At 40.6% G+C, this 17925-nt stretch overlaps 1 protein-coding gene across 5 annotated transcripts in view; it reads left to right on the forward strand.

Moving 5' to 3' along the window:
- Positions 1–17925, forward strand: part of UTRN (utrophin) — a 591543-nt gene that overhangs the window by 154990 nt on the left and 418628 nt on the right. For 4 of the 5 annotated variants that reach the window (XM_062186881.1, XM_062186876.1, XM_062186879.1 and 1 more), the window contains exons 6-13: positions 266–358; positions 3234–3406; positions 5641–5756; positions 7270–7436; positions 13091–13294; positions 14287–14468; positions 15490–15640; positions 17158–17277. In XM_062186881.1, the coding sequence (XP_062042865.1) occupies positions 266–358; positions 3234–3406; positions 5641–5756; positions 7270–7436; positions 13091–13294; positions 14287–14468; positions 15490–15640; positions 17158–17277 (1206 nt within the window). The remainder of the gene's footprint in view (positions 1–265; positions 359–3233; positions 3407–5640; positions 5757–7269; positions 7437–13090; positions 13295–14286; positions 14469–15489; positions 15641–17157; positions 17278–17925) is intronic. The other variant, XM_062186880.1, reaches the window with a different exon arrangement.

Genomic DNA, 17925 nt, shown 5'->3' on the forward strand with positions numbered 1-17925 from the left:
TGGGCCACCCTCCACTGCACTCCCGGGCCACAGCAGAGAGCTGGCTTGGAAGAGGGGCAACTGGGACAGGATCGGAGCCCCGACCGGGACTAGAACCCGGTGTGCCAGCGCCGCAAGGCGGAGGATTAGCCTAGTGAGCCGCGGCGCCGGCCTAAAAATGAAACTTCTGTTATCATCCAATTATACTGCCATGCAGGTGTGATAAAACAAAGACCTGGGCTTTGGGGAAGTGGCTGTCTCTGAAGCTGTGCCTTTGTGTTCACAGGTGGAATTAGTGAACATAGGAGGAACGGACATCGTGGATGGGAATCACAAGCTGACACTGGGGTTACTCTGGAGCATTATTTTGCACTGGCAGGTGCGTATTTCCAACCTTTTTTTTCGTCAAAGTGGAAAATGTATTCTTTGTGGCATAGTTGGTGGGGGCTCATAACCAAGTACCACAAACTGCTAGGCTCGAACATCAGAAATTCACGCTCTCGGTTCCCAAGGGTGGTTTCAAGGTGTCAGCCGTGTTGGTTCCTCCTGAGGGCTCTGAGGGAGAATCTATTGCTTGTGTCTCTCCTAGCTTCTGGTTTGTTGGCAGTCTTTGGGGTTTGTAGGCATGCGGCAGCAAAGCCCCCATCTTCACCTGGTATTCTGCGTCTATGAGTTTCTGTGTCCTAATTTCCCTTTTTGTAAAGATACCAGTCATGTTGGAATCAGCCAAACCCCCTGCCCAAACTCAGATATGACGTCCTCCCAGCTGACAACATATGCACTGACTTCATTTCCAAATAAGGCCCCATTCTGAGTAATGGAGGGTTAGGACTTCAGTATGTGAAACTTGGGGGAAACACATTTGAACCCTAAACAGTTTGAATGGCAGAAGCTGGCAAACTGATATATTTTCCTTGCACAAGAAAAAAAAAGTAGCTACTTTTGTTATATTTAATTTTATAAACTTACATAATTTCACACTTATAGAAAAATTACAAGAATAGTTTGAAGAATTCCCAAATACCTTTCATTCAGATTCCTTAAATGTTAATAGTTGTATTATTTATTTTGCTTACTTTCTCTCACATTTTAGTGTGATTTTCTTAAATCATGGCATTCTTCTAAAACAGGGGACTGTCTAATGTAACCATAGTATGTCAATATAATAATATATCATGCGTAATATTAATGCCATAATAAGTATTATATATTTTTGTATATTAATATAAAATTATATTATTAGAGACTAAAACCATAACTATTAAAATCAGGATAACAACTTTGAAAGTACAAATACAAATTTACAGATCTTATGGAGATTGTCAATCTAAGATCATTCAATACATTCATTTATGTGGTCTCTTTAGCCTTTGTTTCCCCTTCCTCACATCATTGCTATTTTTGAAGACTATTGGCTGGCTGTTTTGCAGAATCTCCCTTTGTGTGGGCTTAGCTAATAGTTTCTCAGAGATAGAGGTTATTCATTTTTGGGAGGGATGCCATAACTCTGATGTTGAGTTCTTCTCAGTGTACAATATCCGGGGGGCACATGTCCATTAGATCTTTTTTTTTTTTGTAAGGGTTAAACTTGTTAAGATGATAGCACCATGTTTCTCCGTTGTAAAGCGGCTACTCATTGTTATTTAGCGGTACCGTGTGGGATATACTTTGAGACTGTGTGAATATTCAGTAACTTATTAAACTTTTAGCATCCTTTCATAATTATTTTTAAAGATTTGTTTGTTTATTTGAAAGGCAGAGTTACAGAGAGGCAGCAGCAGAGAGAGAGAGAGAGAGAGAGAGAGTGAGCGAGCGATCTTCCATCTGCTGGTTCACTCCCCAAATGATCACAACGGCTGGAGCTGTGCCGATCCGAAATCAGGAGCCAGGAACTTCTTCTGGGTCTCCCATGTGGATGCAGGGGCCCAAGGACTTGGGCCATCTTCTGCTACTTTCCCAGGCCATAGCAGAGAGCTGAATCAGAAGTGGAGCAGCCGGGACTTGAACCGGTGCCCATATGGGATGCCTACACTGCAGGCGGCGGCGTTACCCACTACGCCACAGTGCTGGCCCCCTTTCATAATTCTCACCTGGATCAGTTTTTACTATGTTGCCTGACAAATAATGATTTTCAGTTTCACCATTTCTCCTATGTTTGTTTGTTGGCCCATCACTTACAAGAAATAGCTTTCTTTTGTCTCTTGTTTATCTGTCTTTATCTAGCCATCCATCCATCCTTTCATTTATATGTTAGCTGATAAATCATGGAGTTTTACATAAGTTTACAATACTTTATCATTATTCTTCATTTTGATGCTCAAGTTTTCCTAGATTTGGCCAGTGTAAGCCCCTTAAGTTGGCTCCTGTGTCCTTTTGATGTATCACAGCATTCTTTTGAGTACTTTCATAAAATATGTGTAGTGTTATAGAATAATTATATATAATATTGGTTCTAGAGCTAATTTTTACTGTGATCAGAAAACATTCTTCACTCTTTGATTTTTTAAAAGAGTTATTTATTTATTTTAAAGACAGAGGTACAGAGAGAGAGAGAGAGAGAGAGACAGAAAGAGAGATCAATCTTCCATCCACTGGTTCATTTCCCAAATGGCTGCAATGCGTGGGGCTGGGCCAGGTCAAAGCCAGTAGACCAGAGCTTCATCTGGGTCTCCCACATACATGCAGGGCCCTAAGCACTTGGGCTATCCTCCGCTGCTCTCCCAGATGCATTAGCAGGGAGCTATATCAGAAGTGGGGCAGCTGGGTCTTAAACCAGTACCCATATGGGATGCCATTATTGCAGGTGGCAGCTTTACCTGCTATGCCACAACACCAGCCCCCTATTCTTTGATTTTGTTGTAAGTCAAAAGTTCCTTCTTTTTCATTTTATAGAAAATAAAAACTAAGTTTTCTTTATAAGAAAAGGTGTTTTTAAATGAAGAGTATTAAAATACTGACTTTTTGTGAGAAGAGAATAATGTTAATTCATCATAGCACAAGTATTGTTTATTATACAGAAAGATACAATAATATATAAAAGAGGTAACAATCACCTCCAAACCCTGGATCCCAAAATAATTACCGTTAAGTTTTATGTTCTGTTAAAAAATCTAAACCTTCTATTTAAAGGAAACATTCGAAATAAAATGAGTTCCAATTCCCTGATCCATAATGGTTAACTTTTGTAATTCTTATTGAGAGACTTGAGGGAATAGCTCTGTCCAGTTATGGCAAGTGTGCTTTCTCTCAAACAGGTCAAAGACGTCATGAAGGCTGTCATGTTGGACCTGCAGCAGACCAACAGCGAGAAGATCCTGCTGAGCTGGGTGCGTCAGACCACCAGGCCCTACAGCTCCGTCAATGTCCTCAACTTTACCACCAGCTGGACAGATGGACTTGCCTTTAATGCTGTGCTCCACCGACACAAGTGAGACCTTACTCCCGTTGGCAGTGGGCTTTACAAGTCTGTTTCTACTGTGTGTCCCTCCCCTGCTGCTCCTGCCTAAAGCCCCTTCCCCACCTGCCACTCTCTCTGCATGTGCTGTACCAAAACACCAAGGAAAGAAGTATGGTGAGAGAAGACTACCCATCAAGTCTTCATTGTCACTGATCTTCAATGCCAGAGTGCAATGGCCATGGCTTCTATTACATATTTTTGAGTTGAAAAATGTAAAATAGTTTGAATTATTCATTGCTGCACATCCAGCACTAACCAGTAACATACACAAAGAATTGTGTTAGCCTTTACCCCCATACCAAAAGTAAAACTCTATAAAGTCAATGCAACCCCAATTAAAAATAGCCAAATGCTTTTTTTTTGGTGAAACTTGTGAACAGATTCTAATTATGTAAAGAAGACCAAATGCCCAAGAATAAGTAGGATAGTCCAGAAGAAGAGCTACTGAGATGCTTTCCACAAAGAAACCAAAAGTAAATATGAAGCTATGCTAATTAGACCTTGAAGTACTACAAATAAATATAAACTAATATAATAATAGACTGGACCATATAAAGTTGCCAAGACTGGAGTGTTTTTGATATACAAGAACAACAGTTTCATTTGGTTCAACCTAAGAGAATAAAGATCTAAGAAATAATCTCATTATATAGGAAAACATAAAATTGAGTGGAGACTACAGATTAATGGATGTTGAGACAATTGGTTGTCTAAACATAACTAAGTGCATAGCCATACTCAAAAAATAAGTTTTGCTAAGGACAAATTATGTTATATTGCTATTATAAATTATTAATATTCTCATTTCATTTCCTCTATGGTCTTTGTTCATATTTTAAAATAGACATTTTTCTACATCTTACTTCTGCAAATGTATTAAATTATTACAAGGTGTAGTGGGTTTGTTTTTATGGACTGTGGGTTTTCTGGAGGGTGGGGTTGGGGCAAGGGGTGTTTAGAATGTCCTTGAATTGTTTCTTCTTTCGTTTTTGTTCTTCCTTTTGCCTTGTCCTTTAATTCGGTGTTGATTTGAATTGATGATTGTGAGCAGAAGGATTTTCCTTGATAATAAAGGTAGCTCTCTTAATGTTTTACCATAAGAATGATGTTTGCTATAGCTTTTTGGGTATATTGTGTTTTTTATGAGGTTAAATAATACACCTGCCTTCCCACTGAATCTTCTCCCACTCCTTTATGAGTTTGACAAGGTTTCACTCAGTTCCTAGTAGGTTGGGAGATTTTTATCAAGATTGTCTTGAATTTTAGCCAGTACTTTTCTCCATCTATTAATTAATTGATAAATACATATGAGTGTACATATACTGTACATAGCAGAGAACAAAACAGGTGGAAATTCCAAAGAAGGAGATGGACAATAAATAAAAAAGAAAATACAAATTGTATAGTACATAGAAATGGTAAATATGCTGAAAGAAAAAATGCAATCAGCAAGAAGAGGAACCTAGCATGTTGAGGGGGGGCAGGAGTAGTGGTGGCCTGTATGGGGAGGGTATAGTAGAAGGAGATGAGGTCTGGGAGGAAACTGGATAGTGGAGGAGATTGTGGAAGGTCAGAGGGTCTGCTAGACGAGAACAGAGAAAGATAGTGAACTTTTGGGTAGGTCAAAGCAAGAATAATGTTCAATTTTGTGGGGTTAAAAAAAATCAAGCAGAAATGAAATGCCAATTAATAATAGCCTACAGGACCGTGATTGGAGGGAATTCTCAGGGCCGTATTTTAGAAATCTCCTACGAACTCATTAGAACTGTTTTTTCTATTCTGCCAATTCTGGTCTTTCAAGTGGAGAATTTAGTCCATTAACTTACACTGTGATAACGGATATATTTAGGTTCATTTTTACCACCTAGTTTGAAGACACTTCTGCTACATTTTCTGTGCGTTTTTCCTTGCCTTCCTTTGTATTGATTGGCCTCCCCACCTTCCTTTTTTTTCTTTTATTATTTGGGAAATATGAAGTAGTTCTTTTCTAGTCTTTCAATGGTTAACCCAGAAATCTACCAAAGCAGTGAACTTATAGTTACAATTTTCATAGTGGTAAGTTACTTTCAAATATTATATACTTGACATATCTTTGAGATATCATGGTAAAAACATCTAAAACTAAATTAAATTAGATTATAACAATGGCTGCTTTGGTTTTGTATAGTTCGTCTTCATTGCATTTTATTTACTTGGCTTTTCAGACCTGATCTCTTCAGCTGGGACAAAGTTGTCAAAATGTCTCCAATTGAGAGGCTGGAACATGCCTTCAGCAAGGCTCAGACTTACTTGGGTATTGAAAAGCTGTTAGATCCTGAAGGTACTGTTGAATGTTTACTTTCAGAATTGATTTTGCTTTGTAATTTTGAATGCTTGAAAAGTAGTGGGCTTTTCCCCCCCTTTTTGGAATGAATCAGGAAAATTGTAGAATCTTTTTCAAGTATAGGTGCAAGACTTTTTATTGCAGACAAATTGTTAGTACTTTTTGTATATTATTGTTTTTTAAAGATTTATTTTATGTATTTGAAAGGCAGAGTTAGAGAGAGAGAGAGAGAGGGAGAGACAGAGAGAGAGGTCTTCTGTCTGCTGGTTCACTCCACAAATGGCTACAATGGCCAAGGCTGGAGTAGGCTGAAGCCAGGAGGTAGGAGTTTCTTCCAGGTCTCCCATGTGGTTCAGGGTCCCAAGCACTTGGGCCATCCTCTGCTGCTTTCCCAGGTGCATTAGAAGGGAACTGCTGGATAGGAAGTGGTGCAGCTGGAACTTGAACCAGCGCCCACGTAGCCAGAGCTGCAGGAGACTGCTTCATCCACTATACCACAGAGCTGGCCCCAGTATTTTGTATTTAGAATTTGAGGAATACTTTTGATAAAAATTTAATTATATCATTGGATAATAGTTATCTGTATCAAGTAGGATTTATTTATTTATTTATTTAAAGATTTATTTGTTTATTTGAAAGGCAGAGTTACAGAAAGGCAGAGGCAGAGAGAGGGAGAGTTCTTCCATCCGCTAGTTCATTCCTCAAATGGCTGCAACAGCTGGAGCTGGGCCAATCCAAAACCAGGAGCTAGGAGCTTCTTCCAGATCTCCCATATGGGGTGCATCTTCCACTGCTTTCCTAGGCACATTAACAGGGAACTGGATCAGAAGTGGAGCAGCTTGGACTCCAACTGGTGACCATATGAGATGGGATCCTGGCACTGCAAGCGGCAACTTTATCCTCTATGCCATAGTGCCAACCCCTAAAGTAGGATTTAAAACTTTAGGAAAATAAATAATTATTTAGATAATTCAGGACTTGGTGTAGTTAATGAAATACATTTTTGTGTGAATTTCATGTGATTGTGTGAATTACATATGATCTGAAGCCTTTGGTTACGAAGCTTGCAGGGTTGACATAAAGTAAGTGTGTCAATTCCTAGTTCCATAATGGTTAATTCATGTAACACTCCTGTTTGAAGGACTTGAGGGAATAGCTGTGTTCAGTTATGGCAAACATAGTTTCTCTTGAATAGGTCAAAGACTAAAGTCTGTTTCATTATCTTAAATGGTAATATATGATAGCTTATCTTTGAGCATTTTGGGGTAATCTTTCAGGGAAGACTTTTAAGAAATGGGATGCTGAAGAAAAATAAGGACTCCTTTTTGCTTCTTTCTTATAGATTGTGATATGAAATAGCAATTGACTGAGTTACAGCAATACAAAAATTATTTACTATATTAGGGATTGTATATGAGTACTAAGGAGAGCTATTTTATATCTAATATTGAGCAATTCACATATTTTGGACATCTAATTTAAGAAGGTTCTTATTTTCTTCCACCTTTAGATGTTGCTGTTCAGCTTCCTGACAAGAAGTCCATAATTATGTATTTAACATCGTTGTTTGAAGTGCTGCCTCAGCAAGTCACTATAGATGCTATCCGTGAGGTAGAGACCCTCCCAAGGAAGTATAAGAAAGAATGTGAAGAAGAAGAAATTAATATACAGGTACAGGTAAATTTTTACCAAAAGAGTTGACTTGCTATATGTGTTTTGTCAGTCAGCCTAGTCTTTATTTCTAAGTCTTAATTTTCTTTCCATTTTCTTTTGCCATTAAAAAGTGAACTTTTCCTATTATATTCTCACAAGGGCTATCAAATATTCTTATTTCATTTATCTGCAGTATACTATTTGGTGAATTTTCATCCAAGGGCTTAGTATGATTTCCTTTAACAGGATATCAATAAATTAATTTAAGGAAATGTAAGTAATATCATAAATGTTTTTCTCTTAATTATCTAGCCTTGAATCAGTCCATCTTTTATCTTTTTTAAATTTAGTCTAACCAGTCTTCTTCATTCATAAAATCCTATGAGAATCCCATGAGTAATACCTGTCCTTAAAAATCACTTAGTCCAGGAGTTTAGCAACCCCATAAGTAAGAGCCATATGTGGCTGTCATAATGATAAGAAAGACATTTACACAGGCAGAAAGCCTGGGCTCAGGAGTTTAAATTTTATCCTATCTCTACTTGTTTGGGATCAATTTCTAAACCTCTCAAACACAGTTTTTCAAAACGTGGTTAAATCTACCCACTGTGTCATGAGGATAATGAATTCAGAGTGTCTGAACTTTGTAATAACAGCAGCTGTAATTATTATAATTTTTCCTCTCACTTTGTTTTGATATTCTCATTCAACATGTTTCTTTTGTAAAATGTCACTTAATTTCCACATTATAATATTCTGACATTGCATGCTTCCGAGACCTCTGAGATCCACAGCACTTATTATTTTAGATTTCTTTGGCTGTTATGTACCAGTTCTTTTGTTCTCTTCTGTTCAAAAATAGCATGATTTTTAGAAAAAGAAAAAAAAATAATATTGAGGAAAAGAAGGTGAGTTAGAGGGTCTGATTGTGAGCTTTGGCTTTTTCTCATAGTTCTGAAAATTAAGTGCTGCTCAGGAACAGCCCCAACTTCTTATGATTGACAGGAAAATACTGCAACTCATTTGCCCTTGGTAGTGTACTCACTACTCTGCATTAACGAGGTGCCTTTTTAGAGGGCTTCATCTTCTGGGTTTATCATTTGGTTTTAGAATCATTTTATTTATTCATTTATTTTTAAAGATTTTATTTTATTATACAGAGAGAAAGAAGGAGAGGCAGAGGGGAAGAGAGAGAGATAAATCCACTGGTTCACTCCCCAGATGGCCGCAACGGCCAGAGCTGGGCCGATCCAAAGCCATGAGCCAGAAACTTCTTCCGGGTCTCCCATGCGGGTGCAGGGGCACAAGGACTTGGGCCATTTCCCACTGCTTTTTCCCATAGCAGAGAGCTGGATCAGAAGTGGAGCAGCCGGTACTCAAACTGGTGCCCATATGGGATGCTGGTGCTGCAGGTGGTGGGCCCTACTCGCTACACCACAACACTGTCCCCTAGAGTCATTTCTTTATTGGATTGGTGTTCCTTTTTGTTAGGAAGGTGAGTTATGTTAATTCCTACAGTTCAGGCCATTTGCCTGTTTCAAATAAGAATTCTGTTTAGGATTCAGGTTGACATGATAACAATTGCAGAATCCATTCACTGTTTGAGAACAATTGTATTAACACGAACCTCTTCATTTGCATGCTTTTGTTAGTGTCTTGGAAGTTGAGTGATGTTAAATGAAGAAATAAAATGTGACCAAGTTTTGATCATCTACTTTTTGACATACTTCCCCTTCACTACTGTCCAATGACTGCCAATGGCCAGTCTTCCTCCTGGCTCTTTGCTTTCTATAGATGTACTCTGAGAGCATTATGTGACCAGTAAATAATTCTCGCATTTGTCCTTACATATCTGTCAGTTGAAAGTGTGCCCATGTGTTTTGATTAATACCTCCTGAACTTTTGCATTTGGATAATACTGTCTATCTCATACCTCGGAGCTGTTGGAGTGTATTCAAGTGATCTTACTCCTCACTAACTTCCTTTGTTTTTACATATCCTCTTTATAGTATGAGGTTTGGTGTCCTACATGATATCCAGAGTCATTTTAGCTCAACTATTCCAGGATATTTTTAAAAAGATTTATTTATGTATCTGAAATGAAGAGTTACAGAGAGGCAGCAGCAGCAGAGAGAGAGAGAGAGAGAGAAAGAGAGAAAGTCTTCCATCTATTCACTCCCCAGATGACCACAACGGCCAGAACTATACCCATCTGAAGCCAGGAGCCAGGAGCTTCTTCCAGGTCTCCCACACGGGTGCAGGGGTCCAAGGACTTGGGCCATCTTCTACTGCCTTCCCAGGCCATAGCAGAAAGCTGGATCAGAAGTAGAGCAGCCAGGTCTCAAACTGGCGCCTATATGGGATGTAGGTACTGCAGGCAGCGGCTTTACCCGCTATGCCACAGCACTGGCCCCAAATTTCAGGATTTTAAATCCAGGATTTAATCATTTTTCCTTTCTCTGTCTTTGGTACAATCTCTCTCTTGATTTTCCATTGTTTCAACTTTGTGCTCACTGTTTTTTGTTTTTTTTTTTAAGATTTATTTATTTGAAATTCAGAGTTACACAGAGAAGGAGAGGCAGAGAGAGAGAGCGAGAGCGAGAGTGAGAGAGAGAGAGATCTTTCATTCCACTGCTTCACTCCCCAGATGGTCACAACAGCCAGAGCTGTACCAATCCGAAGCCAGGAGCCAGGATCTTCCTCCAGGTCTCCCACATGGGTGCAGGGACCCAAGGACTTGGGCCATCTGCTGCTGTTTTCCCAGGCCATAGCAGAGAGCTGGATCGGAAGTGGAGCAGCCAGGACTTGAACCAGCGTCCATATGGGATGCCAGCACTGCAGACGGTGGCTTTAGCGCTACGCCACAGCGCTGGCCCCCTCACTGGTTTATTATTTAACTCCTGTACCCACGTTGCTGCATTCATCTGATTCTTCCTCCTGAAGGTCTTTTGTGTGTTTCCCTTCTATTCCAGTCTTTTCCTTCCCTTGTAGTTTATGAGACCCTGCCTACTCGCACACGTTGGTCATGGTGGACTTTTCCCTCTTTTTGCCCAAGATTCTTGTGCACGTGGATTCTTCCCCTCCGTGAAATGCTCTTCTATGCACTATTGCCTGGCAAGCTTCCCACTTTTCCTTATTTTAAATGGAAACTTTTCAGAGAAGTTTTCTCTGATAAGCCTATCAAAACTCTCTCTCTCTCTCTCTCCCTCCCTCTGTATATGTGTGTGTGTGTGTGTGTCTTGCTATCATAGTGTTTTTGTAAACCATGTTAAGAATTTTAGATTAAGAGTTTTGGAAAAGTAATGAAAGGTTTTAGGCGGGGAAGTCTTAGGATGTGATAGCATTTTCAGAACATCATTCTAGGGTCAGTATTTGGCCTCATGGTTAAGTCTTAGCCAGTTAAGATGCCTGCTTCCATGTCAGTGTGCTTGGGATTGATGCCCAGCTCTGGCTCATGGCTCCAGCTCCCTGGCCAGTGCACACCTTGAGAGGCAGCAGTGTTGACTCGAGTAGTTGGGTTCCTGTCACTCACATGGGAGACTTGGATTTTATTCCCAGTTCTCAGCTTTGGCCTTGGCCCAGTTCAGGCCATGGTGGGCACTTGGGGAGTAAATGGTTGAATTGTAGCAGTTTTTCTGTCTCTCAGCCCCTCAAATAAACAAACAGCAGAATTCTGGCTGCTGTGTCGACAAATGAATTGGTGAATTAGGAATAGGGTGGTCAACAGGAAAGTGAAAACACTTGTTATCAGGCTGTTCTAATTCAGAGGAGAGATATGGGTGGTTGTGGAGATGGAAAGGTTTGTGTGGATTTAGGACAAATTTTGAAGGCAGAGATTGCTTACATACTAAGTATGGGAGGTGAAAAAAAGAGGGAAACTGAGGCTGGCTCCCAGATTTCAGCTGGAGTCGTTAGGTGCATGAGGGGTCATTTACAGAATAGGAGTGGCTGGCTCTGTGGTATAGCAGGTGACGCCAGCACCTGCAATGTCAGCATCTCATATGGGCACTGGTTAAAGTCCCAGCCACTCAATTTCTGATCCAGCTCCCTGCTAATGCACCCAGAAAAAGATGGTTGGAGGATGACCCAAGTGGTTGGGCCTCTCCACCTACCAGGGAGACCCGGAAGACATTCCTGGCTCCTGGATTTGGCCTGGCCCAGCCCTGGGGGTCATTGTGGCCATTTGAGGAGTGAACCAGAAGATAGAAGACCTTTGTTTCTGTCTCTTTCTCTCTCAGTCTAGATCTATGTTTCAAATAAATAAAATAAATTCTGGGGCTGGCGCTGTGGCATAGCAGGTAAAGCTGCTGCTTGTAGTGCTGGTATCCCATATGGGTGCCAGTTCAAGTCCTGGCTGCTCCACTTCTAATCCAGCTCTGGGCTATGGCTTGGGGAAGCAGTAAAAGATGGCCCAAGTCCTTGGGTCCCTGCATTCACGTGCAAAACCTGGAAGAAGCTCCTGGCTCCTGGCTTCTGATTGGCCCAGCAGATTTGAGAGTGAATCAGAGGCCATTTGGGGAGTGAATCTACAGATGAAAGACCTCTCTCTCTTTCTGCCTCTTCCTCTCTGTAACTCTGCCTTTCAAATAAATAAATCTTTAAAAAAAGTTTAAACATATATCCAAGAAATGGGAAAGCCTGAGGGGAAACAAGTTTAGGGAAAGCAATGAAGGGTTTAGTTATGGATGTGGTTTGATATGCCTATAGGATAGTAAAGTGGAGGGTGGGGTTTAGGAGTTGAGGCTTCTGGATGGTTCTAAATGGTTCTTTACCTCCAATGGAGGGCCCACGTGGGATGCTGGCACTGCAGGCTGTGGCCCCACCCTCTACACCACAGTGCCAGCCTGCTCTGTGCATTTCAGTATGTTTGAAAGATTCTACTTAAAAACTTTGAATGAAAGGTGATAGGCGGAGGCTGTAAGTTTCAAAGACGTTTTGCTCTGGCAGGGAACAAAAGGATGAGAGTGACAATAGTTTTGGTGATAAGATCCTAAAGTGTTCCTGTACAAGGCAATAGTTGCTTAGAAAGAGCTTGAGTAGAATTTATTTCATGAGCTCCTTAAAAATGGCCAGTTGTGTAAACAAGAGGGCAGTTGCCTCCACAAGCAATAAATAAATGTAATCAGTACCCTGACCTGTGTGTGTGGCTCTCTTTCAGTGCCTAAAGCACAATATTAAAATGCAATTCAGAGCAAGCATTTTAACCAGGGGTCAAAGCAGAGTTCTCATCTCCCTCTCTTTCTATAAATTACCTCCATAATCCAAGGCCTAACTTTTCCAGCTCCTCCATGAAACTTTGCTTACTATTTTAGCTCTTGGTGAACCCCAAGGGCAACCTTTTTTGGGACCATGACATTTATCACTTTGCTAACAGCCATTTATTTTTATTCATTCAGCACTGACTTTTTTGGTTGCTATTTCCCTCTCCCCGACCCTATTAGAATCTCCTTGAATACAGAACTCTTGCTTGCTGGCTGCTTTTGTACCTTTTGCCATCCTGAGTTTGCCAGCTCAGTAATTGCTTTCTAATTGACAGTATTGCTCGCCTGACTCCTGAGGACTGGATCCATGCCTAACACGAGGTGGTGCCTACCTTGGGTTCTGTATACACTGTGTCCTTGTCGAACATTTCTCATGTTCAGGATAACTGAGAGTTACTGCTGGTTTTGTTTGTCCAGAGCACAGCGGCAGAGGAGGAGCAGGAGGGTCCCCGGGCCGAAACCCCCAGCACTGTCACCGAGGTGGATATGGATCTGGACAGTTACCAGATAGCACTGGAGGAAGTTCTGACCTGGCTGCTTTCTGCCGAGGACACCTTCCAGGAGCAGGATGAGATTTCTGACGACGTTGAAGAAGTTAAAGACCAGTTTGCAACTCATGAAGTAATTATCTATGGCTCATGAGCCGATGCCTCCGCCGTGGGTCCTGTGCCTGGATCAGGGTCTATACCCTGATGTTGGTTGTTGAATTGTGCTCTACAGAAAGGTCACAGTGTATTTGAGGACTTAGGATATGCAGCTAGGGCTTTTTTACAAAACTGATGTGGGTGATTAATTGTGTGTCAGAATTAATTTCAGATTTGAATTTTATGGTATCTTCTATATTTTATAGAACCATTGGTGGAAATCAGTGCATAGCATTGCTCCTTTCTTAAGTGTGTTGCTATAGTTAAAAAATGAAATGACTCATCAGCACACCAGGTCTTTAGGGTTTGAGTGTTTATGGGACATCATATTTTTATTTGTTGTATCATTAAGCAAATGTCATACCCAGTATTCCTGTACAACCTTATGAAATGAAAGTTTCCTGCTATCTTGAGGATATATTGCAGTGTAGTGAATTTGACTATGCTGGGATTTCTCTTTGGTTAAGCAGTTTTGTGTGTGTATTCATATCGATTGACTGATCGTATTTGTTGTTTTGGATCGAAAATCAAAATGGTAATATGCCTCAAAGCAATTCCTCTAGGGAGAATGAGGTGTTTTATGTATTATGTTTACTCCTAATTTTTTTTTTGATAATAATATCAGCTCCTAATAAGGTATTTTATGTTTACTCCTAATTTGACATTCATGATCTTTTAAAAGCAAAATCAACATTTACTTAAAAACAGCTGGTATTATCAGAGGTCACATGGGTCTCTTTGATCCCTTTCTCTTTGCAATTATGCTGGGTGCTTTTTTTCCATTATCAGAGCTTAAAAATTGAATGAGCATCTGCTTTATGTGCACTCTGCTGGGCTCTCCATTTCTACAGCATTGATGGTTACAGTAGCATCCCAATTCATTATTATTATTATTATTACTATTACTATTATTATTGTAACTATTACTGAGGCTGGCAGTTCACAAGAGGTCACGTTGTGCTTTCCTAGGCCTTTATGATGGAGCTGACTGCACACCAGAGCAGCGTGGGGAGTGTCCTGCAGGCGGGTAACCAGCTCATCACACAGGGGACTCTGTCTGATGAAGAGGAGTTTGAGATTCAGGAACAAATGACTCTGCTGAATGCTAGGTGGGAGGCTCTGAGGGTGGAGAGCATGGACAGACAGTCCCGGTGAGTGGAAGCCATGAAATTCACACTGTATTCCCTGTGCTGAGTGGCTCAGATCAGCTCGAGTCAAAGTCAGCATTCCAGGCACTTGCCTTTTCAAATTTTGACCCTTTTTTATTTGTAATATAGCTGATTTTTGTTACTTTATGAAAATATTATTTGTGTATTTGAGAGGCTAAGAGAGAGACAGAGAAATCTCCCACATACTGGTTTTCTCCTTAAATGCCCACAATAGCCGCAGGCCAGGCCAAAGCCCAGAGTTGGGAACTTCATCTTGGTTTTCCATGTGGGTGTTGGGAACCCAGTTACTTGACTATTGCATCCCAGGCTGTGTTAGCAGGAAGCTGGAGTCAGGAGCCAGAGGTAGGTATTGAACCCAGGTACTTTGATGTGGGATGTGGGCATCTTAACTTCTAGGCTAAACACCCATCCCTGTTGCTAGAATTTTCCATGACTTTTTGGAAATTTTGCAGGAATTTTCCATGATCTTTGTTTCCTGTTTGGTGTATTAGTAAAGCCAAAAGGTGGAAGCTTAAATATAGAAATCAGCAAAAAAGGATGATATTTCATGGGGATAGTTATCTGTTTGTAGTAATATTAAAACTGATAATCATGAACTTGGTGTGAAGAAGACAAGACTGAGTAGTAGATCTTCCATTCCATTTTCTAACTTTTTTTAAGTAGTTTTTTTTATCATTGTCCATTTTGTGCATTGCGTATTAAGCAGCATTCCTTTAACATTTCTACCTATTTAATAAGCAGGAATTCCTGACTGAAGAACAATGATTTCAAGATGAATACAGGATGCTGTTATTTTCACCATTTGTTTACATTTAGTGAACCCTACTTAGGAAGAAAGTAAAAGTGTTATTCCTGGTTTATATGTAAGGACTGAATGCTACTTTCAGTAATTAGTCAAGGGTGTGTTCCCTTGCCCCATATCTCTGGTGCCTGGAGTGTATATTTGCCTTTGTGAAAGAAAAAAAATAAAGCAATGGGAATAATGCTGTGTCCCCCTGGGCAGGCTGCATGACGTGCTGATGGCACTACAGCGGCAGCAGCTGCAGCAGCTCTCGGCCTGGCTAACCCTCACTGAAGAACGCATCCAGAAGATGGAAACCTGCCCCCTGGACGATGACTTAAAATCCTTGCAGAAGCTGCTAGAAGAACACAAAGTAAACCTGGCTCATATTTCTTTTATGCCTTATCAAATATAAAAGAGCAGCACTTAGCATTCTCAGAGCCTGATGGCTTTTCTCATCAGTGGCACTGGGACACTTCCTCTGTGCACTCTTAATTCAGCAGCTCATAGGGTAGAGTTCAAGGGGATGTGACTTGCTGAGGCAGGGAGGAAAGCACAGTTAGAATTTTACATGGGTCTGTGCAGCATTCTTGTGAGTGTACATGTCTCATTGGATTTAGGAAAGGGTTCCGGGACCCATAATTGGTAACGAACCCTAGTGTGTCTACATTAATGCAAGTGTGGGTTAAATAGCACATCCTAAGATGTACCTGCAGCTCATCCTTTGAGGAAAGCTGTTGCTTCTTCTCAGAGTCAGAGCAGCGTCAGACACTGTGTGAGCATCCAAAATTTGAGGACACTTTAATTTGTTCACAAGTTAGGGAGATAACTATAGTCAAGAAAAAGAAAGAGAGAGAAAAGTATCCTCTGCAAATTGTTTGGAGATTTTTATTGATCAAAAGAATCATCTGTGAACTAATAAATAGGGATGCTTTAAACACTGCTTGAGAAGCATTTGATAACAGTTAGGATACTGTTAAGTAGACTGTCTATAACTTGAGAGAGAGATGGAGAGAGATTGCATCCAGCTGCCTGGAAGTACTGGGGCTAACACAAAGCCAGATATTGGAAACTCAATCTGGTTCTACTACAATGAGAAGTGAACTCTATATCCTTAGTTGTTTTCTTGGGTAGCTAATCAGAATAGTTTCTGATTACAGTATTCTACTTATTTCTCAGGTTTTAAAAATATATTTATTTACTTGAGAGGCAGATAGACAGAGAGAGCTCCCTTCTGCTGGATCACTCCCCAGATACCTACACTGGCCAGACTGGGCCATGTCCAAAGCTGGGAGCTTAATTCAGGTCTCCAACATGGGTGGCAGGAGCCCAATTCCTTGAGCCATCAACCTGCTGCCTCCCAGTGTCTACACTGGCAGGAAGCTGGGGTCAAGAGCTGGGACAGGAGCTGAATATTAAATCCAGACACTGTCATGTGGGCTAACCTTTAGTGTGTTTCTTAACCACTAGGCCAATCGCCTGTCCCTTATCTCTCATTTTTCCATACTGCCCTAGTAACAGGATCTCTGACTTTGTATATTTAAATTTTGCCCAGTTTTTCCAATAATACATTTTTGTCTTAATTCTTAGTTTAGACAGTCAACTCTTTTATGCTACATTGTCTTTTCTATTGGCCCAAACTTGGAATGAAAGTGATGCCATTCCATTTGCAATCTGTTAACACTGCATTTTCAAACAGCTTTAGTTCATAATGAAATGGAAAGATGTATAATGTGCTTGCTTTATCAGTAGACACTGAGGGTAATGATTGGGACTTTAAATGCCTCATTAAATATCTTTAATTACTACTGACAACTGCATGGATTTTAAATAGGTAAGTGTGAAAGAGTAGAAATAATGGTTTATCTCGTTTCTTTTTTTTCCCTCTAGAGTTTGCAAAATGATCTAGAGGCTGAACAGGTGAAGGTAAATTCATTAACTCACATGGTGGTGATTGTTGATGAAAACAGTGGCGAGAGTGCTACAGCTGTTCTGGAGGAGCAATTACAGGTGAGGACTCCAGGGAGCAGGACAGTCCATGTGGCGTGAGACCCAATTATATGTTGCCTGTGTGCTTTATGTCCCGTCTCAGTGTTTGTTGAGAAGGATAGGTTTGAGGTTCCACAGCCTGGGTATTACAGATGTACCCAGGTATAGATTCTCTTACTTCAGCCATGGGTGTGACTAGGTGGGGAAGGGTGCTGTCTCCAGCTTCATTGTGTGTGTAGAAGAGCACAAGAACTTATCTCAAGAAGTGGACCACAGATCTTCTTACTTATTTAGAATCACTTGAAGAATGAAATCACTTGAATGAAAATGTATATTCCAAGGCGCCACACAGACCTCAATCCTAGGTGGTGAGGTCCAATGAATCTGCAATGTAAAAAAAAAGTTTGAGAATTTCAGCTGTGTCGAATTTTATAGTCTTGGCTCTTTGGTAGATCAAAGTGCGAATTTCAATAACCATTTTGGGAACATCATCAGATTACTTCCTTTTTTAAAAATTTATTATTTATTTGAAAGTTAGAGTTACACAGAGAGAAGGAGAGGCAGAACGAGAGAGAGAAGTCTTCCATCCACTGCTTCACTCTCCAGTTGGCCCCAGTGGGTGGAGCTGCGCTGATCCGAAGCTGGGAGCCAAGAGCTTCCTCCAGGTCT

The sequence above is a fragment of the Lepus europaeus genome, chromosome 3, assembly GCF_033115175.1.
Source record: "Lepus europaeus isolate LE1 chromosome 3, mLepTim1.pri, whole genome shotgun sequence".
Classification (NCBI taxonomy): Eukaryota; Metazoa; Chordata; class Mammalia; order Lagomorpha; family Leporidae; genus Lepus; species Lepus europaeus.